At 44.6% G+C, this 24,285-nt stretch overlaps 2 protein-coding genes across 3 annotated transcripts in view; one reads left to right on the top strand and one right to left on the bottom strand.

The window, feature by feature from the left end:
• Nucleotides 1-4,495, bottom strand: part of LOC106552257 (syntaxin-binding protein 1) — a 37,612-nt gene extending 33,117 nt beyond the window's left edge. The window contains exon 1 of one of the 2 annotated variants that reach the window (XM_087704793.1): nucleotides 4,227-4,495. In XM_087704793.1, coding sequence (XP_087560919.1) covers nucleotides 4,227-4,263 — 37 coding nt within the window. In that variant the 5' untranslated portion in view covers nucleotides 4,264-4,495. The remainder of the gene's footprint in view (nucleotides 1-4,226) is intronic. The other variant, XM_087704794.1, reaches the window with a different exon arrangement.
• A 3,383-nt stretch (nucleotides 4,496-7,878) lies between these two features.
• Nucleotides 7,879-23,452, top strand: SLC31A2 (solute carrier family 31 member 2). The gene is made up of 4 exons (XM_014070490.2): nucleotides 7,879-8,083; nucleotides 13,576-13,642; nucleotides 18,373-18,556; nucleotides 21,385-23,452. Exons 1-4 carry the CDS (start codon nucleotides 8,075-8,077, stop codon nucleotides 21,551-21,553), a joined length of 429 nt encoding a protein of 142 aa, XP_013925965.2. The 5' UTR covers nucleotides 7,879-8,074; the 3' UTR covers nucleotides 21,554-23,452.
• The last annotated feature ends 833 nt before the right edge of the window (nucleotides 23,453-24,285 follow it).

The raw sequence follows: 24,285 nt of genomic DNA, 5'->3' as shown, positions 1-24,285 counted from the left end.
CAAGTAGGAGCATTGAAAGGACAATGATAGAATCATAGGCACCCCCAAGATTAAGGAGAGACTCATAAACACAATCATAAGGCTACTTAGGATATTAGGAGTGTTGGAACATTGAATTCCTTCCTCCCTGGACCAGCAATTGAAAATGGCTGAGAATGGGAGAATCACACTGTGCCCAAGTCCCATTCTCAATTCAATAATGCTTGAGCAGCGGGCTGGACTAGAAGACCTCCAAGGTCCCTTCCAAACCTATGATTCTATGTTCTAATTAGTGTTTCTCTATTGATGGGTGCATCTATTGCTGGGTGATCCATCAATGGAGGTTTTTCAAGAGGAGATTGGACAACCATTTGTCTGAAATGGTATAGGCTCTTCTGTTGGAGCAGGGGGTTGGACTAGAAGACCTCCAAGATCCCTTCCAACTTTATGTTCTATGAAACCAGCTTGCTTGCTACTTGAGTCTCAGTTGTGAGATGGGTGACCATATCAACTATCTAAATAGATATGTTATAATTACATCGTGTGCAAATTCAACTTTTTAAAAATTAAACAGACACTCAAGGAACTATTTTTTTAAAAAAAAAACCACTATTTTCAATACACATTCCTTGGGCATCAAACTCAAACATCAGAGAAAAGTGGAAAAACACAACAATTTAATTTTCAATTGATTCTTTGCCAAGCGTGGAGTTCAGAGAAGGAAGAGAGAGCAGTCGGGATGGGGGTCACACTCTCCAAAAGTTACAATTGGAACAGGTTGCAATATTCGTGGACTAACCGCCAAGTTGCACACCTTAGCTATAAGGGCACTGTAAATCAATAAGACACCCTACTGCCTTGTGCTGGACTACAAAATCCATGTTTGCTGGGGGGGATGGGACCTAGGGCCCAGGACGCCAGGAAGACACCAGGAATTCCAACGAAGGTCATATCTGTAGCTAAACCCGAGCCAAGGCACAAGAGTGGGTTTTGCAACAGGATATGCAAGAATTGCAAAAGAGAAAAAAAAACAGTAACAACAACAGTTGTCTTTCCGTAAAGAGAGACAATATAATATCCTTTAAAAGAGACTGAAGAGATCCATGCTTTATTTATTTTTTTCAAATTACAGCCAGTCACAGCTCAGAAAATTCAATGCTATCCACTCCTGGGCTGTCCTGAAAAATCTCCCAAAGACTCAGAAATGTCCTTTGCAATTGTTGTGGCCCGCCAGCGGATTCAGACAATGAGATGGTTGGGGAGGAAGATGGGCCAGTCCTGGAGTCTGGGGAAGGCTCTGGTGAGGGCTCTGTGTCAGAGGCAGAGACGGGGCCAGGGCCGTATGCAAGTTATCAGCTGCCTTCAGAGTCAGACATCAGTGAGGCGGAAGAACAGCTGGAGCCTCTTCCCACTGTGCCCATGTGCAGAGTTGCCAGACGAAGGGAAGAGCTAAGGAACAAGGGTTGACTTGGGAGTAAGGCCACCCACCACAGGTGGACGATGAATGGCCCCTCCCAGGGGAAATAAAAGAGGAGCGAAAGGGGAGTGGAGTTTGCAGGAGACCATTAGTTCGCTTCGTTGGTTCATGACTCTTTGCTGGGACAAATAACAGGGGCTTACTCCGTTACACGGCGCTAGGGATTCAAACCGCCAAACGGCCGACGTTTCTGAACGACAAACTCAGCGTCTTAGCCACTGAGCCATCACCAATCCCCCAGGTCCCACTGCCAATCTCTGCCAAGGGTCACCACTGCACCCTAGTTCGAGCCCAACCTTCTCCGACTGCAGCATCAAGCTGAAGTCACAACATGGCTGATGCTTCTGGATGGAAGAGGGAGGGGGAGGGGAAATGATCTTCCCTCCCGGATTTTGCTCCTTCTAATCTCCTAGGGAGGGTCAATCTCGGCAGATACATCCATGCAGGCACACCACAACCTACGGGGCAATTATGCCGGATGCAACCTGGTCAATCCTCTTATTAAAAATAAAATAGCTTAGCTGTAATTGTTGAAGGCAGCTCAGGGGGTTTAAGCAAGCCCAACCAGAACATTCCACTCAAAATCAGGCATAGAGAACCCAGGTTGGTACACCTCTGCGCCACCTCACAGGAAGTTCGGTCCGAATGCGAAAGACTCAAATTTTGCAGCCAATCCTGCTAAATTGTTTTTAAGAGTCTCAGCCTTCTGACTTTAAAGGGGGCGGAAAATGAACCTTAGTGCACCGTCCTCCGAATCTGCTCTTAAAAATGCCAGTGACCACAGAACCCAGAACTAAAAGGAGCAATAAACAACATAGAATAACACAGCTGGAAGGGAGCTTGGAGGTCATCTAGCCCAACCCCCTGTTCAAGCAGGAGACCCTTAGAGAATCATGGAATCACATTTATGGACCTTGTGCAAACAGCTTTCCCCTCTCTTTTTTTTTTAAAAAAATCAGAGCCAATTTTTTGGGGATGGGGAGGGAAAATGAAGGAGGTGGGGGAACACAGATACTCTGCAAATCGTTCAAAGGAATTGCTTAAAGAATTTAGTTACACACACACACACACAGAGAGAATTAAAATACTTGTGTCTGAATGTTATATATATATATATATATATATATATATATATATATATATATATATATATATATATATATATATATATATATATATATATACACACACACACACACACACACACACACACACACTAAATGTTATATATATACACACATACATACACACATATGTGTCTGTGTATCTATCATCTATCTATCTATCTATCTATCTATCTATCTATCTATCTATCTATCTATCTATCTATCTATCTCTATCTCTCCATCCCATCCATCCACCTCTAATCTCTATATGTGTATATGTATATATGTATGTGTGTGTGTTTGTATGTGTGTGTGTATATATACACACACACACACACACGTGTGTGTGTATCCCAGCCTTTAATATCTATCTATCTATCTATCTATCTATCTATCTATCTATCTATCTATCTATCTATCTATCTATCTATCTATCTATCTATCTATCTTTCTTTCTTTCTTTCTTTCTTTCTTTCTTTCTCTCTCTCTCTCTCTTTCTATTAAAGGCTGGAATAGACAGGAGAAAAAGACAGGAGATAAATGTTGCATCTTTGCTACCTCTTCATTCCTAAACCCTTCAAACTGTTTTTTGCAGGGTTTCTGCCAGATTTCCACAGCAATGTATTTACCCGATTTTATTTTATTTTTTCCCCTTGTTGAACAGGGGGCAGAAAATGTGACAGGCAGAGAAAGATAGAGAAAGAAATCCCGGCATTTCTTTCTTTTCTTAAAACAAAAACAAAAACCGAAAGGCATCAGCCAAACAATGTCGCCCACCATACTCATTTTGCAAAATATGCAACACCTCTCGTCTTCTAAGCGTAAGAAATCTGGGGATGCGCCGTTACAAAAATTTCTCACCCTTATTATTATCCCTCCCAGAAGGATAAACCCTTCTTTGCAGCCTAAATGCTTAAAGCCATGGATCGTTCCTCTCCAAGATTTGCTCATCTCTCCCCCCCCCCCGTTTGAAAAAAAGCAAGGGAGAGGAGAAGGCTGGGAAAAACAAAAGCAAAATATTCACCCTTCGCCTCCTTTTTCCCCACCACCCGCAGGAAATAAAATAAAATAAAATAAAATTACAGCAGCAGGATTCAACTTCGCAGGAAAAGCCTGGCTTGGCTCGAATCCTTCTTCTCCCCCCCCCCCTCCTTTTATTTTTTTATTTTTTGCACCGTCAATGGCTGCTACAAGCCCAGCCTCCCTCCCTCCCTCCGGAGCAACATTCGCCCATTCGTTTTTTCTCCCACCTCCCTCCTACGCTGTCTCTTTCCATCCTTCTCCCCCACGTCAAAGCCAGGCAGGTTTCCCAGCGCAAAATCAATCGACTTGCCCTTAAAACATAAAATAAAAATAAATCAGCAAGGACGCCAGGAAGAAAACAGGAGGGGGAAAAAAGAGGCATGAAAAAAAAACCTTTGGATCAGCTGGAACGGCGGCGGGGAAGGGGCGAATAGCCCACCCACCCACTCACCCCAGGCCTTTGAAGTCCCCAGATTGCTGCCAGAAATGACCCCCTTTCGCCTCCCCTCCCCACTCCCCGATTTATATATAGGGCAACCCCCCTTCTCGACCTTGGAAAAAGGGAGAGGGTCCCGCGCAGCCCCTTCCCCTGGTCCATACAATCCAAAGACATGGAAGAAAACGAAGAAGGGTTCCCTTACTTTCTCCCACCACGGCTTTCAAGCCAGCGGGTGCCATGACGTCTCTGGTGGCTCCTCTCTGTTTTGGGTTGGGGGGCTTGGAAGAGGGGAAACCCCTTTTCCTCCCTCTCTCTTTTTTTCCTTTCTTTCTCTTTCTTTCTTTCCGCTTTCCCCTCGCCTTTGCTGGAAAGGATAACGCGAAGAAGGAGGAGGAGAAGAAGGGATCCTTGCGCTCCGAAGCTGGCAGGCTCAGCTGACTGCCTTCCTCCCCTCCGCGGGTGGAGGGGAAAGATGGGCAGGCGGTCCACGCAGGGCGTGGCCGGATTGTGATGCTGATGCAGAGAAGTCGGTGGTGCCGCCGCCACGTCACGGCCGGCAGGGCCAATCGGAGGGCTCCCTGGCGTAGCATCCGCTGCGGATGGCCCGCGCGGAGGGGAGACGGGGGGGGGGGAGAGAAGGAGGGAGACAACAGCAGCGGGGGGGGGGCGAGAGGGGGGGCACTAAGCCCCTGTTTGCTGAGTAAGCTACCATAGGATGGAGTCTGCCCTCCTCCCCCTAAGCTGCAGAGAGTCCCCGATTTACAAGGATTAGTTTAGTGGCCGATCAAAGGGTGGTGGGGAAAAAAGGGACTTTGGGCCCTTTGGGGTATAGATGGGGCCAGTTTGTATTATTATGGGAAAGTAAAAAAAAAGTTGAAGCTGGAACAGAGGGAGTCATTTCCCCCTCCTCCTTTCCCCCCTCCTGCTGGTATAGGGTCTCCTGCTTGAGCAGAGGGCTGGACTAGAAGACCTCCAAGGTCCCTTCCAGTTCTATATTCTATATTTTATACTCTATTCTATTCTATTCTATTCTAATTCTGTTCTATGTTCTATATTCCTATTCTATTCTATTTTCTGTATTCTATATTTTCTATTTATTCTTTTCTGTTTTATTTTATTTTCTATTCTCTATATTCTAATTCTAGTCTATTCTCTCTATTTTATTCTATTCTATTCTAGTCTATTCTCTATATTCTGTTCTGTTCCGTTCTATTTTCTATTCTATTATTCTATTCTAATTCTATTCTATTCTCTTTATTCTATTCATTCTATTCTATTCATTCGAATTAGTTCGCTCCATTGGTTCGTGACTCTCCAAGGCTCCTGGCCAAGTTTTGCAGAGATCGGCCTGGCAGCTCTCCAAGCCAGAGAAGGTCTGTGACTGTAAATCCTCCCTAGAAAGACTTTGCTGGAGGTGAATGAGCAGAAATCACAGTCAATTAATAAAAGGGGTTTTTGCCGGGACCAGGAGTTGGCTTCATGCTCTCAGGAAGCCTCGGTCAGAACAGGATTTACAAAAAAACTCCATTGTCCAAGCTGCATTTGGGTCCACTACGACAGTGTTTCTCAACCTTGGCAACTTGAAGATGTCCGGACTTCAACTCCCAGAATTCCCCAGCCAGCGAATGCTGGCTGGGGAATTCTGGGAGTTGAAGTCCGGACATCTTCAAGTTGCCAAGGTTGAGAAACACTGCACTACGATGTCCGAACAGAGCCTTGGTTGCCCTGGAGTTACGACCACAATTGAGCCCAAAATTTATGACGCTAAGGGAAACCATCCCACAAAGTTTGAACAGTGGTGGAAAAACAGAAAGGGTGACTTGCCAATTCTCCCAATTTTCCCTGTGAAAGCAAAAGCTGCAGGCAGGGAAGGCAGGAAATGCAAACCGACAGGCCGGCCTGCCAGCGGAAACATCTGTCGAAACATCCAACGGAAACCTGTCAGGTTCAAGTGTTTGGAAAGCCCTGGCATATATGCTTGGGTCTTCTCCTTAGGCGATAAGGGGAAGAGAACATCCGGTTGCAAGGCAGGCTGGCATGGCGGGAGGGAGGAGGGGAATCTGTAGCCCCGGGGTAAAATGGCTGGAGAAACCAGATTACAGGGGAAATAAATTTAAAAATAAGATAAGTTAAGGGAACTAGGCTTGTACAGCTGAAGAGAGAAGGGGAGGGAAGAGAGGAGAAGGAATGGGATGGAATGGAAGGGAGGAGGGGAGGAGAAGAGGAGAGAGGAGAAGAAGGAATGGGATGGAAGAGAGGAGAAGAGAGGAGAGGAGGAGGAGAAGGGGAGAGAGGAGGAGAGAGAAGAGAAGATTCCATCTGCCAGCCAATGTCGGCTGGCGACTCCCCGGGGGAGAGCCTTCTCTGTTGCAGCTCCAGCCCTCTGGAACGAGCTCCCTGTTGAGATCCGGACCCTTACTACCCTCCCGGCCTTCTGCAAAGCCACTGTCAGCCACCAAGTCTTGGCTGTTCCAGCAGGCTGGGGGAGCTGAGAAGCATCTACCTCCACGGAAATTGTGAATGTTGGTTTTGTTTTTAATATGTTGTCTTTGTCTCGTTCCCCCCCCCCCTTTCCCTTGTCTTTTGTGAGCCGCCCGGAGTCCTCCGGGAGTGGGCAGCATACAAGACAAATAAATAAATAAATAAATAAATAAATAAATAAATAAATAAATAAATAAATAAATAAATAAATAAATAAATAAATAAGAAGGGGATGAGATGGGATGGAAGGGAAGAGAAGAGAAGAAGGGAACCAGGGAAGGAATGGAGAAGGCAAGGGAAGAGAAGGAGGGAGGAAGAGAGTTCTAGGTTGCTTCTTTCCTTGATTAATTTCCACCCATTGCTTCTTATCCTGCCTTCTGATGCTTTGGAGAATAGGTTGACCCCCTCCCTCTTCTTTGTGGCAGCCTTCAAATATTGGAATTGGAATTGGAAAGTTTATTTATAGGCCGCCCTTTTCCCTGGGGGGACTCAGGGCGGCTTACAATTCATAGGGAAGGGAATACAAACAATGATACAAGAACAATACATAATTAAAATAGAGCACAACATTCATACCATTTGGGTGGGGATGGATTACAATCTTAACCCCAGGCCTGACGGGATAGCCAGATTTTAAGGGCTGTGCGGAAGGTCTGGAGGGTGGTGAGGGTACGGATCTCCATGGGGAGATCGTTCCAAAGAGTCGGAGCTACTACCGAGAAGGCTCTCCTCCGTGTAGTTGCCAGTCGACACTGACTGGCAGATGGAATTCGGAGGAGGCCTAATCTATGTGATCTAATTGGTCGCGAGGAGGTGATTGGCAGGAGGCGGTCTCTCAAGCTATCCTGTCTCCCCTGGTCCTTCTCTTCACTAGACTAGCCATGCCCAGTTCCTGCAACTGTTCATCGGATGTCTACAGTCCCCTAATCATCCTGGATGCTCTTCTCTGCACTCTTTCTAGAATAGAATAGGATAGGATAGAATAGGATAGAATAGAATAGGATAGAATAGAATAGAATTCTTTATTGGCCAAGTGTGGTTGGGCACACAAGGAATTTGTCTTTGGTGCAGATGCTCTCAATATACATAAAAAGACATATAAAGATACATGAAAACATATTTAATCTGCTCAATATGGACAGTTGGAAGCATCGGTTGGCCTTCAAAAGATCCACCCCCGTCTTTGGAGAAACATTTGCTCCCGCAAAGCGCGCAGCAGGATGCGTTATTTGTTTAGGATTAAATCTAAGTGGGGCGGGGCGAACTCCAGAGGCAGAGACTACAATCCCCAGCGTGCCTTGCGCCTCCGATAAGGGCTTGCAAGAAACCTTGTGATGCCTGCCTATCTCTGTCATTATTTAATTAACCCGGGGGAGGTGCGCCTCGCCAAAGGCGGAACCTCCTACCAAAGGGAGAAGAGAAAGCAAGCAGAAATTGAAGGATTGCATTAAACTCACTCGCCCAGTGTTGCTCCTTTTTACCCGGGAGAAAAAGAGAAAAAAAAATAAAAACAAGCAGCAAAAAAGAAGAAGTGGCGGGAGGGAGGGGGGAAATAGAAGAGAAATCACGATGATGCCGGTAAGTCTTATTTTCAATTTGCAAGGGAGAATGACTTTTTTTAAAAAAAATTATGTATTTAGTTTGTAAAACATTTCTTTCGCTTCTTTCTTCTGGGAATAATCCGGGTGAAATTAAACCCAGGGCTTCCCTCGGTCATCAGAACTATCCTTTTAAGGCATCGGTCAATCCTTTTAATCTTTTAACTTCGCCCAGTTTTTGCCTTAAATGTAGCATTGTGTAAAACGTAAGGGACTCGCTCATTGATTTCAATCCTTTCTAACGTTGCTGTCTTTTATTTCGACCCGGGAGGGGGGGGGAGGTGGGTTGTTGTTGTTGTTTTGCTAAAACAAGTGTTTTGTTTCGCTGTTACTTTGTCTTAGCAATTGTTGCAAAAAGAGTTGATAAGCATCCGAGGATGGTGGTGAGAGTTTGGAACTTCTTCCTGATCTCTTTAAAGTTCTTGTTGTCATAAAAAAAATGTTTGTTATACAGCCACTTCATTAACAAAGCGTGATACACAATGTAACCCGAAGTGCTGAAGGGAATATAATATAAACCAGAATGGTAGGCAACGTGTGATTAAAAACAAATGGCTTGGTCAACCAACTGTGGGACTCAAGAAAGTGGAAAACATATAAACTTCTTTAAGATTCACTGAGTTCAGATATTAGACTGGGGCGGAACAAAATCTGGAGGTTGGTAGCACCGTTTCCAACCAACTTTCTTCATCAAAAGGCAAAATTTGGGGGTTGAGCCAGAGGGAATATTTAGCTTGAATAACAATGTTAGAAAGAGGTATAAGATTCCAAGAGAGAGATATAAAAGAGTGATATTTTATATAAATATATAAACGATGAATTTTTAAAAAGGCAAGAGATGATGGATAGAGACAAAAACACTTTTCAATATGGTGATTGTATTAAGAAATAAAAGAAAAAAGTAGAAAGTATAAATTGCGAAAATAGTAGTACACGATAGGTAATAGAATTTACTATAATCATAAGAAAATTAAGATTCGGAGGTGGAAGTCTATGATTAGGTAACCTAATTGCGTTGTTATTATTAACAGTGTGTAAAAAGTACATTGAAACTTATAGTCTAACCTTTATTGTTATTGTACAAAATAAATACAACAAAATTGGTTATAACTTTCAAGGAGTAGAAATTTAGAGGACTCGGAGATATAATCCCAGGACTTAAACATCGTAAACAATTGGCCTTACGGGTGTTTCTAGATAATTAGGATATTGGAATTATCGTGGAATATTTTTAAAATATTAAAATATTCGTGACTCAGCAGGGGACAAAAAATACACTGTATTAAGAAACGTCATCAATGTATTTATGAAGAAAGTGATAAAGAATCATAAAGAGAGAATGGCATTTTTAAAAGACGCATGAATGTAGAAGAACCCTGACAAATGGGGGAAGGTGGGAAGTCTACTGCTATGAGTATAAATAGTATTATACTGGATTACAAAATAACTTATTCTAGTTATAATGTGCATGTTAAGGTTAGAAGTTGGAAGATTAGGATTATGTATATTTGATTGTATTATTACTGTTAAGATAAAGTAAAGGTTCCCCTTGCGCATATGTGCTAGTCGTTCCAGACTCTAGGGGGCAGTGCTCATCTCCGTTTCAAAGCTGAAGAGCTAGCACTGTCAGAAGACGTCTCTGTGGTCATGCGGCTGCCATGACTCAATGCCGAAGGCGCACAGAACGCTGTTTCCTTCCCACCAAAGGTGGTCTCTATTTGTCTATTTGCATTTTTTACGTGCTTTCGAACTAATAGGTTGGCAGAAGCTGGGACAAGGGAGCTCACTCCATTACGTGGCGCTAGGGATTCGAACCACCGACCTTTCTGATTGACAAGCTCAGCGTCTTACCCTTATTATTACTGTTAGCTTGTGTAAAAAGTATAGTGACCCAGTTAATACACCGTCCACAATCTATGTATTAATAGCTGTTGAAGGATAAACTACATATAAAACATATTAAAAAAATTGGGAGGGGGGATTACGGGCTGGTCCTGATGAAAACTGATGAGCTTAATAGAACGTGTCAGTTGGAGAAATGGGCTATCAGATTCCTAAAGCTTTGAACCATTGTTAAAACAGCTGTTCTCTTATAATGTCAACCAATACTGAACTGGATTCCTACGTCTTCAGTTTTTGAGTAGGATTGCAAAAACTTCTGAAGGCGAACTACACACCCTTTTCCTCTTCACTTGCTCAATATATGGGAACTGAGTACTCACACTACCCCAAAAACTGCTAGAGACTTTGAGGCTGTTCTGCAAGGAACTTCCCGTCACAAACACAGTTTGTGTTAGTTGAGTTGTGTTACTCGGACTGTAAAAGTGAACAGAACAGGGGGTCTCAATTCCCTGGGACATGGTCGTAGAAGGGGCAGGCAGGTGTACATGCACCGCTACATTACCTGAGCAGCCTGAGAACGGGCACGGCTCCATTTGTGTAAGTAGGGGGCGCGTGTGCCATCTCCTCTCCCCCCCCTTCCCTTCCGCTGGCCTGCAGAGTGGTTGGAGAAGGCTGGAATAGAAAACAAGGCAGCCTGAAAGGGGCCGTTAGCAAAAATAGGAGGTTGAAACCCCGTTTTGGGTGGGCGGGCTATCCTTGATTGGGGGCAGGGGGGAGATCCCATTCAGGGAGATGGGTGGCTTTACATTTTTGGTTGGAGAACTTGCCAGAAATACCTGTTTCAACAGGTGGGTTCAAAACCCTCAGCCTGGGTTTTCTAGGACGCTCGGCCTAAACAAATCTATATTTCGCTTCTCCAGGACTGCTCTAATAAATTTGTAGCAGATGGAAACCCAAGGAGAATGTTTGCAGCTTGGAATGAGAGGTCTTTGGTGCTCTCTGAGTGTGAGGGCTTTCTTGCAAATGTTTCAAGACCCAACTAGGCAACCTCATCAGTGCTAGAAGAGAGTTGGGTTGGAGGAGTAGAGGAGAAAGGGAGGAGGAGGACTGTGGGGTCCCTGGTGCTCTCTGAGCTGGGTTGTTTTCTTGCAGACGTTTCATGACCCAACTAGGCAACACTATCAGTCCTAGTAGGGAATGGGGTTTGGTCTCAATTTATATCCCAGTGCTGTGATGGAGAATCTATGGAGCCATCTTTGCTGGCCAGCTGATTTTGGGCTTCCAGAGGGCTGGGGGGAGGCTGTTTTCGCCCTCCCCAGGCTTCAGGAAAATTCCCCCCACATGGGGGAGTCATACACACATGCACGGGGGATGTGTGTGTGTGCATGCGTGGGGCAGGGGTCACGCATGCATGAGCCGGTAGGTAGAGCACATTGAATTGTGGGTGTGGACAGGCAGAATTTTGGCATGCCTTTACAAAAAGGTTCGTCATCACTGTCCTAGTGGCTACGGTTGGATGATGATAACCCTGATGATGTTACCTAATAGGGTCAGGAAACGTCTGCCAGAAAACAACCAAGTGCAGAGACCACCAAGGACCCCTCCAAGGCGCAATGCATCCAGGTGTGACTGTGCATGTGTGACCTCCTTTCTAGCTTTGGGATTTCCAAGAGTGTGGGAGAATGCCTTTTCTTCAACTTCCTCCTGCAGAAATGGTTACATAAAGAGCCATCTGATTCGAGAGTCACCACTTCCATCCAGAAATCTCCCTTGCAGATTGGGAAATCGTCTGCTGTGGTTGTTGTTGGCTGGCATGGTTTCCCCCTCCCTGCCCCACTTGTGCTCACTGTTACCACACCTAGGCAAATCGGTCTCGCCTACAAACCTGTTCTCGCCTAGGCCTCCCGAGACAGTAAAAACCACACCCTTAGTCCCCAAAGCCCTCTTTTTATTTAAACGGCTTTGAATTCTGTTCATTCGCGGCCTGTAATGATTCCCAACCAGTCTGTGAAGAGTCCGTCAGAAGTCTGCCAAAGTCTTTCAGAGTAATGTTCATAAGTGCCCACCTTTATCTCCCTTGAAACACGGCCAAAGACCTAATTCTACTGTATAGTGCAATATTAATGCAATATCAGGGGTTTTCAATTCAATTGTATAGGATACAAAGGAGGTGTGTTTTGTGTTTTACTTTTATAGTTATAATGTACACTGAAGATGGCTTTTCATTTTCATTGTACGATGTGCAAAGACACTAAACGAAACTAAAGTTTATAGTTCCAGATTTGTCCCTAGTGATTGGTTTATTATGTGTTATAATTTGGGCGGTTTGGAGATCCTTTCCGAGAATGGGTGGAATTCGGTTCCAGGTTCAATTGAGAAGCCGAACTTCCTGGAGGTTAATGCTTTGTGGAAAGAACAGGTGCATTTGCAAACTGCCTTTGATGGGAAGGAAAAGTAAGAGGCATCAATTAGGTAGAGTAAGATGAGGGATAATCATGGGTTATCCTGTAAATAGAAATCGCTCACGTGATCAAAAATTACCATAGGCAGAATTGGCCTATTGTTTCATACTAACCAGCATGGCAAGAGATTATACGTGGACTGCCTCCAATTGCCTACGAATTGTTCGATTCCACCTGGTTTTATACCATTCAGAAAGTATTAATTTCGGGGGGGGGGGGACGACAAAATTGTAAATTGGCCTCCACTAAGAATCTTTTCTTAATTACTTAGAATAGAATAAAATAGAATAGAATAGAAATTAGAGTTGAGTCGAATTAGATTAGAACAGAACAGAACAGAATACGAATTAGAGTAGGGTAGAATTAGAGTAGAATAGAATTAGAATAGAGTAGAATTAGAATAGAATATGAATTAGAGTTGAGTAGAGTAGAATTAGAGTAGAATATGAATAGAATATAGAATAGAATAGAATAGAATACAAATTAGAGTTGAGTTGAATTAGAATAGAACAGAATACGAATTAGAGTAGGGTAGAATTAGAGTAGAGTAGAATTAGAATAGAATTTGAATTAGAGTTGAGTAGAGTAGAATTAGAATAGAATACGGATAGAATAGAATATGGAATGGAATGGAATGAATAGAATGGAATGGAACCTGCGTTGGAGGTAGAGAGGGGCCAGAGCCGTATGCCAGTTATCAGCTGCCTTCAGAGTCAGACATCAGTGAGGCAGATGAGCAGCTGGAGCCTGTTCCCGATGTGTGCATGCGCAGAACTGCCAGGAGAAGGGAACAGCTAAGGAACAAGGGCCATAAGGCCACAGGTGGACGGTGAATGGCCCCTCCCACAGGGAATAAAAGAGGAGTGAAAAGGGGAGTGGAGTTTGCAGGAGACAATTAGTTTGTGACTCTCCGAGACTCCTTGCCAGGTTTTGCAGATATTTTGCAGATATATCCAAGCCAGAGAAGGTCTGTGACTGTAAATCCTCCTTTGAAAGACTTTGCTGGATGTGGATGAGCAGAATTCACAGGAACTTAATAAAAAGGGGTTTTTTTGTCGGGACCACAGAACACCATTGAAATCAACTAATGTATAGCCATAGGAGACATACTTATGTTTTAATTTTGTTGGTTTTCTTTTGCCCTCCCCCTTCCCCAAACCTCCTACAGATGCATTTCTTTTTCTCAGATAAAGTGATTCTCCTGTTTGACTTCTGGGATGTCCACAGCGCAGGAGGTAAGCAAACTAAACTTATCTAAGGAAAACAGAAGCTGCCCAACCAAAGAACCGATCTTCCGAAGCTGGAGAGATGATATGAAACCCGAGCTTTAGCTATGGGTAGTTTGCCCTGTTGACATTAGCATTTCAGATTTCCTTCAAACACTTGACGCCAGAGTGTTTTTCCCAGAACCAAAAAGTGAACTTGAAAGAGGCACTCTAGCTGCAAGATTCATAGCAACTGCTTTAGACACAATGCGACTGTTCTTGGGGGAATGCTAACAGTTCTTTTAAGTGTCGGGAAAGATAAACACAGTGCAATAGAGAAAGGGAACAGCCATGGAAATTGTTCCTCCAATGTTCCTCCAGGCCTTCCTGTTCTCTATCATCCTCTGGAGTCCCTTGAAGCTCACGGCGATTGCTTCGGTGACTCCATCCAGCCACCTCCTTCTCTGCCATCCCCTTCTTCTTTTGCCCTCAACTGTTCCCAGCATGAGGCTCTTCTCCAGGGAGTCCTTCCTTCTCATCAGGTGTCCAAAGTCTTTGAGTTTCCTCTTAAGGATCTGGCCTTCTAAAGAGCAGTCAGGGTTGATCTCCTCTAGGACTGACCGGTTGGATCACCTTGCAGTCCAAGGGACTCAATGCAGGAGTCTTCTCCAGCACCAGAGTTCAAAGGTCTCCATTCTTTGGCGCTCAGCCTTCCTTATGGTCCAACTTTCACAGTCATCCGTTGCAACTGGGACAACCAGAGCATTGACCATATGCATTTTGTTGGCAGGGTATGTGTTGCCTAGCTTCGGCACAGCTTTCCTCCCCAGGAGCAAGCCTATTTTAATTTCCTGGCTGCAGGATCCCCATCTGCAGTGACCTTGGAGACCAGGATAATAAAACCTGTCGCTACCTCCATTGTATATATTTGCAAGGATTTGTTTAAGTATGACGATGGTGTGATCCATTCGGCCGTGTCCTTGGTGATTCTGTGGGCCACCTCTTCTGATCTTGCCCTGCGCCTTTGAATTGTTCTACACTCTGGCTGGTGTCGGCTTCGATGGTGTCCATCCTCTGCATTCTTTGCCTGGCCTGGTTTCCTTTCACCGCTAAATGCTTCCAGTCATAATTGCTTTCTCCAGCAAACTCTTTCGCATGAGACATCCGTAGTAGGTGAGATGCAGTTTTGTGATTTTGTTTTGCCTTCCAGCCACACGTCGTGTGTTATGTGCTCTTGTCAGTCACCTTTGCTGTCCAAGAAATGCGCAGGAACCTTCTCCGGCACCACAGCTCAAGCAAACCAATTTTCTTCTCCTCTTGCTCTTTTCTTTACGGCCCAACTTTCAAAATCACAGGTAGATTATCAAATAATGCCTAGGGTGTATTTTTTTGTAACGGCAAACCAGAAACCATAACATAAACAAGGACACGCAAGAATTGACTATGTTTAGTCTAGTGAAGAGAAGGACCAGGGGAGACTTGATAACGGTGTTCCAACATTTGAGGGACTGCTGCAAAGAAGGGGGGGGGGTCAACCGATTCTCCAAAGCATCAGAAGGCAGGACAAGAAGCCATGGGTGGAAATTAATCAAGGAAAGAAGCAACTAAGGAGGAATTTCCAGACGGTTCAAACAATCAACGAGTGGAACAACTGATGGCTTAAAAAAAAAAAGACTGGATTGTCTGAATTGGTATAGGGTCTCCTGCTTGATTAGGGGGCTGGACTCGAAGCTCTCCCAAGTGCTGTGGCTCACCAGTGGCTGGCAGAGCTGGCAGCAGATTCGGACAGTGAGGAGGTTGGGGAGGAACACGGGCCAGTGCTGGAGACTGGGGAAGGCTCTGATGAGGGCTCTCTGTGGGAGGCAGAGCCGTATGCCAGGTATCAGCTGCTTTCAGAGTCAGTGAGGCAGAGGAACAGCTGGAGCCTGTTCCCAGTGTGTGCATGTGCAGAGTTGCCAGACGAAGGGAACAGCTAAAGAACAGGGGTCGACTTGGGAGTAAGGCCACAGGTGGATGATGAGTGGACCCTCCCAGAGGAAATAAAAGAGGAGCAAAAGGGGAGTGGAGTTTGCAGGAGACAATTACTTCGCTTCATTGGTTTGTGACTCTCCAAGACGCCTTGCCAAGTTTTGCAGATATCAGCCTGGCAGCTTTCCAAGCCAAATAAGGTCTGTGGCTGTAAATCCTCCCTTGAAAGACTTTGCTGCATGTGAAGGAGCAGAATTCACAGTCAATTAATAAAAGGGGGTTTTTTTTGTCGGGAAAGAGTTTGCTTCATGCTCTTGGGAAGCCTCAGTCAGAACGCCAAGGTCCTCTCCAACTCTGTTATTCTGGTATGATCTGCGCCAACACAAATTGCAGAGCAAATCTAGAATGCTCACTAACCATCCCTCTTCCATCTTCAGTTTCCCTTGGCATTCAGGGCATTTTCCAAATGAAGAGCCTAGCATCAGCCCTTATCTCTACCTTTGATTTCCTGAACTGTTCATGCAACTTAAATCCAGCTGTTGGGAAATCAAGAGGATGCAAGGATCTGGGCATATAGCAAGGTTTCTTCTGAACTTGTGGTTCTCTTGTGTGAAAGTCTAGAAACTTTGATCAGCTAGGTGGCACCGATCAATCTCTGTTCAGGAGTGCTGGCAGCCAAATAGAATAGAATAGAAATATAGAATAGAATAGAAATATAGAATAGAATAGAAATACAGAATAGAATAGAATTCTGTATCGGCCAAGTGTGATTGGACACACAAGGAATTTGTCTTTGGTGCAGATGCTCTCAGTGGACATAAGGAGAATAAAAACACATTTATCAATGTATTGATAAATGCATAATGTTGTCTTGGTGTGCAGTGCCATATAGCCTCGTTTTGAGGGTAGGAGTTGAAACATTTTATGTCCAGGATGCGAGGGGTCTGTAGATATTTTCACAGCCCTCTTTTTGACTCCTGCAGTGTTACAGGTCCTCAATGGAAGGCAGGTTGGTAGCCATTGTTTTTTCTGCATTTCTGATTCTCCTCTGAAGTCCGTGTCTGCCTTGTTGGGTTGCAGAGCCAAACCAGACGGTTATGGAGGTGCAGAGGACAGACTCAATCCTTCCTCTGTAGAACTGAATCAGCAGCTTCTTGGGCACTTTGAGCTTCCAGAGTTGGCGCAGAAAGAACATTCTCTGTTGTGCTTTTTGGATGACGTTTTTGATGTTAGATGTTCATTTGAGGTCTTGAGATATGAAAGTTGAATCAGATAACTTCCACAATAAAGAAGGCAAGCCTCTGTAAATCCTGACAGTTCCCATACCTGATCTCTCCCTTCGTGTTGGCTTTGGCAAGAATTGATCTGGTGAGGCTGGTTGATCAAGAAAAAAGGAGTAATTGCGTCTTTTGATTAAGACATCCAGATAAACAGAGACAACACACCAATTTTATTACTCAAGTCTGGCCTGGCAAGGCAGCACTTTTCAGCAGGAACGGGGGTGTTGGTGAAAAGTGCTTTTGTTCCCCCCCCACTCAGCAGAGACGCAAGGAGCAAATCCAGGGAGCTAAAGACAAGTTGTTCAACCTCTGGGAAGAAACCCAAGTCCCTGACTTAATTGCACCCTTCGTTCCCCAGGGAACAAAAGTTGGGGGTGGGTGTTTGTCACGCCCACGACTTTGTCACACACAGATGGGCCCACCAAAGTGCAAAGCATTAACCTACTAGTTCTGACCTAGGCTTCCTGAGACAGGAACAATCACACGCTCAGTCCCCCAAACCCTCTTTTTATTTCAACGGCTGTGAATTTTGTTCATTCACAGCCCACAATGAGTCACAAATAGTTTGCAAAGAGTCCGACAGAAGTCTGCCACAGTCTTTCAGCGTAAGGCTGATAAGCATCCACCTTTATCACCCTTAAAATGCTGCCAGAGACCTAATTGCCCATTAGTTTTGCAAGGCCAAACAGAGCGGAGAGTCAAACGGAGCTTCAGAGTTTAAACCGACCAGAAAGAACAAAATTGCTTCCTGGAAAGGCTCACGTCCATTTGCTCCTCTTTTATGTCTTATGGGAGGGGCCAATCATCTCCAAGCCTTACTGCCAAGTTGTCCCTTTTGTCTTAACTGTTCTTGCCTTCTGGCAGCTCTGCACAGGTACAAACTGGGAACAGGCTCCCCCTGCTCCTCTGCTTCCCTGATGTCAGACTCTGGAGGCTCCGGAGGCAAGCACATAACTCTCAGATGTCCCTGGCCCCCTCTCTGCCTTTGACGCAGAGCCCTCATCTGAGCCTTCCCCAGACTCCAGGACTGGCCCATGTTCCTCCCCAACCTTCTCATTGTCCGACTCTGCTGCCAGCTCCGTGGGCTGCTGGTGGTCCGTAACACCACTAGAATTTGCTGAACTATAACTATAAGGAATTCTGGGAGTTGACGTCCACAAGTCTTAAAGTTGCCAAGATGGGAGACCCCTGCTCCAAAGTACCAGAAAGCAGAACAAGAAGCAACAGATGGAAACTAATGAAGGAGAGAAGCAACTTAGAAGTAAGGAGAAATTTCCTGACAGTGAGAACAATTAATCAGTGGAACGACTTGCCTCCAGAAGTTGTGAATGCTCCAACACTGGAAGTTTTTAAGAAGATGTCGGATAACCCTTTGTCTGAAGTGGTGTAGGGTTTCCTGCCTAGGTAGGGGGTTGGACTGCAAGACCTCCAAGGTCCTTTGCAACTCTTGTTATTCTGTATTTTGTTCTCCTTTATGAGCCCCTATCTATGTTTCTGTTGTGTTTTTAACAGGAATGGTGCTCTCCGTCTTCATCATCATGCTACTCACCGTGTTATACGAAGGCCTCAAAGTTGGCAAGGCAAAACTGATCCATCACTCACAGATGGCCGTGGTCCCTAGCATCAGCCAGGAAAACCTGAGAGAAGGCATCTCTGTGAACTCAGATATGGGGACAGCCAGCAGTTCCCTAAAGAAGTAAGGGAAACACTTGTGTGCATGACTGTTATGTGTTATATTCCCCCCCACCATTCCAGTTACAGCTGGCGCACAATTTTTGAAACAGCAATGCCCGTTTCACAAAGGGCACCTTTGTTTTAAGGCCACCCAGAGCTGTGTTGTGTTTGTGCTAACTTGCCAGCCTGCAAAACACGGCTTTGGCCCAGATTTCCTGTTGCTGGCACTCACGTTCTCAAAAATAAAAAACTTTTTTCAGCAAGCCTACCCAGTTTTTAAGGGTTTGCAGTGGCTCGGTGGCTAAGACACTGAGCTGGTCGATCGGGAAGGTCAGCAGTTTGGCGGTTCGGTCAGGAAAATATTAGAAATGTGCAGAAATGAATAGGTTAACACTTGCAATTAAAGAGAAGGGACCACACTGAATATTATATCTTGTGGGAATTCTTCTACCAACAGTTAGAGAACAAAGATGACAGTTAGAAACGAAAGTAGATTAGCGAAATGTATTAGTAGAATTAAATAAGTTAAGAAGAGGATTGTTATATCAGATACGTTATGTATATCAGTATGAAGTCGTGGGAAGGGACCTGGCGCCTCAGTGGCTAAGATGCTGAGCTTGTTGATCAGAAAGGTCGGCAGTTCGAATCCCTAGCGCCGTGTTACGGAGTGAGGTCCCGAGACTTGTCCCAGCTTCTGCCAACTTAGCAGTTCGAAAGCACGTAAAAAAATGCAAGGGACCACATTTGGTGGGAAGGTAACAGTATTACATGCGCCTTCGGCGTTGAGTCATGCTGGCCACATGAACATGGAGATATCTTTGGACAGCGCTGGCTCTGTGGCTTTGAAATGGAGATGAGCACCGCCCCCTAGAGTCGAGAACAACTGCCACCTATGTGCGAGGGAAACCTTTAAAGTAAAGGCTTACCTTACCTTTTACCTACTTTTTATTGTACATTTTTCCCCTGAAGGGGAATAGTTAAACATTCTCCAGCTGTGGGTGTGTGTGGCAGTCAAAAATTCCTTCATTTGAAAGGAAAAAAAAAAGCGATTCGGGCCAAATAAGAATCATATAAAGTGTGTGGAATCTTATTCAACTGAAGTTTGATTCCCGATTATATACAGACAAGTTGATACAGGTTGACTTTCGTTTTAACGAGAGCAAGGAAATATTTCTTGTTGTCCCACGCCAGGCTGATTTTTCAACGTTCAGTTTAGGCCTCCGATTCCCCCCAAATCTCTCATGCGTTAAGCAAGCTCTGTGTTCATATTGTTTTTTAAAAGGTCAGCTAAGTGTTGTTACTTGCTGAGATATTTAGAGAGGGCCTTGGTGCTCTCTGAACTTGGTGGTTTTCTTGCAGATGTTTCATTACCAAAGCAGGCAACGGAGGAGGATAAGAGCAACCCCCACTCTCTTCTAGCACTGATGTTATCCAGTTTGGTAATGAAACATCTGCAATAAAACCACCAAGCTCAGAGAGCACCAGGGGCCCCTTATTTTAACCCTGAGAATTATTCTCCTTTATTGGTACTCCAGGGAGGCAGTGGCTCAGTGGCTAAGATGCTGAGCTTGTTGATCAGAAAGGTCGAGAGTTCGGCGGTTCGAATCCCTAGCGCTGCGTAATGGAGTGAGCTCCCGTGACTCGTCCCAGCTTCCGCCAACCTAGCAGTTGGAAAGCACGTAAAAAATGCAAGCAGAAAAATAGGATCCACCTTTGATGAGAAGGGAACAGCGTTCCGTGCGCCTTCGGCATTGAGTCATGCTGGCCACATGACCATGGAGACATCTTCGGACAGCGCTGGCTCTTCGGCTTTGAAACAGAGATGAGCACCACACCCTAGAGTCAGAAACGACTAGCATGTATGTGCGAGGGGAAACTGGACCTTTACCTTATTGGTACTCTGTTTAGAAAAGACCTTTTGGGAACAATGGTCCTTCAGCCCTGCCTGTTGAAGTCCCATTATTTCCAGCTGAGGCACCTACAGCAGCTTCCACACCTGTGTTTCAAGTTTTGTCCAGGGTGAGTGTACAAGTTGGATCACAGCCACGCCAAACAAGGTTTCAGCATCTTCCTTCTTTCGTGTCCTTGGTTATCAAAGCTTCTTTGTGTTAATGGAGTCTATAGCTGCCAAGGAAGAGATTGTGCTGTTGATGTAACAATTAGCCCAGTTGAGATGGAGTGCATGGTGTGTTGTTGACCGAAAACCAAGACCCCGTGAAAGCATCTCTCATGAACTGTACCATGATATTGAAGTAGGGTGGGGTGGGTGGGTGGGTGATGATCGAGTAGCTCTAGTGATTAATGCACTGTTCTGACCTAGGCTTCCCAGGAGCAAACTCCTTGTCGCGACAAAAAAAACCCTTTTATTAGTTGACTGTGCATTCTGCTCATTCACATCCAGCAAAGTCTTTCAAGGGAGGATTTATGGTCACAGACCTTCTCTGGCTTGGAGAGCTGCCAGGCTGAGATCTGCAGAACTTGGCAAGGAGTCTCGGAGAGTCAGGAACCAATGAAGCAAACTATTTGTCTCCTGCAAACTCCATTCCCCTTTTGCTCATCTTTCATTTCCTCATTGTCCACCTGTGGCCTTACTCCCAAGTCGACCCCTGTTCTTTAGCTGTTCCCTTCGTCTGGCCACTCTGCACATGCGCACACTGGGACTTTTCTGATCGACAAGCTCAGCTGCTTAGCCACTGAGCCACTGCATCCCTCTCATTAAGTTAAGCACTCTTAAATTTGCATTTGGGAAGAATGGAAGTCAGAGCAGAGGCAAGCTAGAGGGTAGAACTTCTTTTAATTGATTTATTTGCTTTCTGAAGAAACCTTTTCTTCCTTCTTTTCTTTCACCAGGCGTCTTTCATGGCACCTAGCGGAGACCTTACTCCATGTGGTCCAGGTGTTTTTGGGTTACCTGTTGATGCTGGCCGTCATGACTTACAACACGTGGATTTTCCTGGGAGTGATTGTGGGATCAGCCATTGGATACTTCGTGGCGTATCCGCTACTATGCCTCAGATAGCAACGCGGAAGCCTCTTCCAGAGACAGCTCAAAACTGAAAATCATACCGATTCTGCAACTGGAATGGATTCTATTGGGATCTCTCTGCAGGAGAGATCTGAAATTCTCTTTGGGCTTCGTTTTATCTCTTGTCTTGACCGACACTTCTAATCTTCTAAAATAGCCATTGTGCTTTCAATTCCAAATATTTTTTTCCTAAGTGCCTTAACACGGACTTTTCTCGCGTCCAGAAAGTTAACTTCAAGGAGTGTCCATCTACTCCCATCTAGAGGTAAAGGGAACAACATGGCTGTCCTTAAGGTTGCCTTCAAACCATAGAGCATTGATCAGCAACCTGCGGCTCCGGAGCCACATGTGGGCTATTTCATCCCTCTGCTGCGGCTCCCTGTCGCCGGTCGGTTCCACAATTGATAGGGATTTCGGTTAGGACAGGTAGAGGAAAAAGGACACCATGCTAGGAAGAGACTCTATGGTGGGGGAACCGGACTTCCGGTTGGCTTCAGAATTGAATTGGGGGGGGCTTCCATTTAGGAGCTTTGTGGCTCTTTGAGTGTTTAAGGTTGCTGACCCCTTGTCCTAGAGAATGTGTTTGGGATGGGGTAGCTCTGATCAAACTATCTTTTGGTCACCCGTAAACCTCATCCACTTAGTTTTAATTTGCTTGGAAAATCAAGCCGCCAGCAGAAATTTAGAAAGTGGGAAGAGGAAGATATTGCCCCAAAACCTTAAAGGGAGTAATTGGGATAAATATCCTGTTATCTACTTAAGAGTACAATAAGCTCTGCAAACTTTCAAAGCACAGTTGGAAAAATTCCTTCGTTGACACCAAAATCTGAAGCACTTTAATAGATCCGGTCTACTCTCAATGCTTATTCTGCTTTCTGAGTCCTGTTCTCCCAGATGTTTATATCACTTTATAAGGCCTTGGTAAGGCCACACTTGGAATACTGCATCGAGTTTTGGTCGCCACGATGTAAAAAAAGATGTGGAGACTCTGGAAAGAGTGCAGAAAAGAGCAACCAAGAGGATTAGGGGACTGGAGGCTAAAACATAGGAAGAACGGTTGCAGGAACTGGGGATGTCTAGTTTAATGAAAAGAAGGACTAGGGGAGACATGATAGCAGTCTTCCAATATCTCAGGGGTTGCCACAAAGAAGAAGGAGTCAAGCTATTCTCCAAAGCACCTGAGGGCAGGACAAGGAGCAACGGGTGGAAACTAATCAGGGAGAGAAGCAACTTAGAACTGAGGAAAAATTTCCTGATAGTTAGAGCAATTCATCAGTGGAACAACTTGCCTCTAGAAGTTGTGAATGCTCCAACACTGGAAGTTTTTAAGAAGATGTCGGATAACCATTTGTCTGAAATGGTGTAGGGTTGCCTGCCTAGGCAGGGGGTTGGACTACAAGACCTCCGAGGTCCCTTCCAACTCTTATCATTCTGTATTGAGAGACGAACAACTTAATAGCTCAGTAAAACAAAAGTTTTTGCCATTTTAATTTACTTTTAATTTGCTTGGATAGTTTTAAACCAGTTTATCTTCTCCCTGTAAAGAAATGCTATGAAACAAAGAGGTCATTGCTTCTATAAATTCTCTGTGTTTAAGTTGCTGGCACCCATTGTAAAAGTGTTGAACATTCCTTTCTCGGGAATGAAACATTCCAAGGAATTCCAGATTATTTCATTTTGCTTCTAGACCGTGATTATTTTGGAGAGGATGAAAATCACCCCCCCCAAAAAAATTTTTTAGATCATTCCAGAATCGTAGTCTCTGGAAGATGAACACAGAATCCCTTGGAATGAAACTTTGCACATCTCTAGCACTTACCAAAACCATGTTAAAAATGAAGCGATTGTGAAATTTATTTTTAAAAAAGTCCAATAAATGTATTACTAATTCTCCGCGGATGGTTTTTCATTGGGTAGGTGAACAGTTTTAAATTAGTGGCTTTATCACATCTTCATGTAATGTATGTCTAATCTTGCTACAACTCCCCCCCCCCCCAAATGCGGTTTAATTATCCTATTTGGCAAAGCCAGGCAAACGTGATAAAATTGGTTTACACAATCAGACTAGCATTCTCCGCCACAAGTTCAAAAACTCCCATCTCTTGAAAAGTGAAGGAGGAGCTAGTCCCGCCCCAAAATTAGGCAATACATTTTTGTAAACTTTTGTAACCTTGAAAATCAGAGAGAAACAAACACTGCAAAACTTAGTCTTTTAGGCCTATCTATCTATCTATCTATCTATCTATCTATCTATCTATCTATCTATCTATCTATCTATCTATCTATCTATCTATCTATCTATCTATCTATCTATCGCTCTCTCTCTCTGTGTATATCTGGAACGCCTCAAGCAATTTCAACCAAACTTGGTACAGAGATTACTTACCCTCTGGAAACAAATGCTGGGTGGGTGGGTGGGTGTGGGGGTAAGATACCCCTAAAACCCCTTGGTGTGTGTGTGTTCTGTTAAGATACACCCTGTTGTGCCTTAAAATGGCTTCTACCGTACTGCCTTAAAATTGCTACTACTGTACAGTGCTGTGGAGTTGCCATGGTAACAACTTCACAGTACTCCACAAGGGGGCTCCCTCTAGTAAGGTGTGGGGGGGGGGGAAATCCAACATTATAAATTGCGGTGACATGAGGGTTGGGATAAATAAATACTCGGGCAGTGCAGGGTTATCAGCTAGTGTTGTATGAAAAAGAGGAGATGGGGTGAACTAGGA

The sequence above is a fragment of the Thamnophis sirtalis genome, unplaced genomic scaffold (assembly GCF_051295495.1).
Source record: "Thamnophis sirtalis isolate CommonGarterSnake01/CBP01778 unplaced genomic scaffold, rThaSir2_p1.2 scaffold_2, whole genome shotgun sequence".
Classification (NCBI taxonomy): Eukaryota; Metazoa; Chordata; class Lepidosauria; order Squamata; family Natricidae; genus Thamnophis; species Thamnophis sirtalis.
The sequence above is the reverse complement of the archived record's forward strand: the minus strand, read 5'-3'. Positions and strand labels throughout refer to the sequence as shown.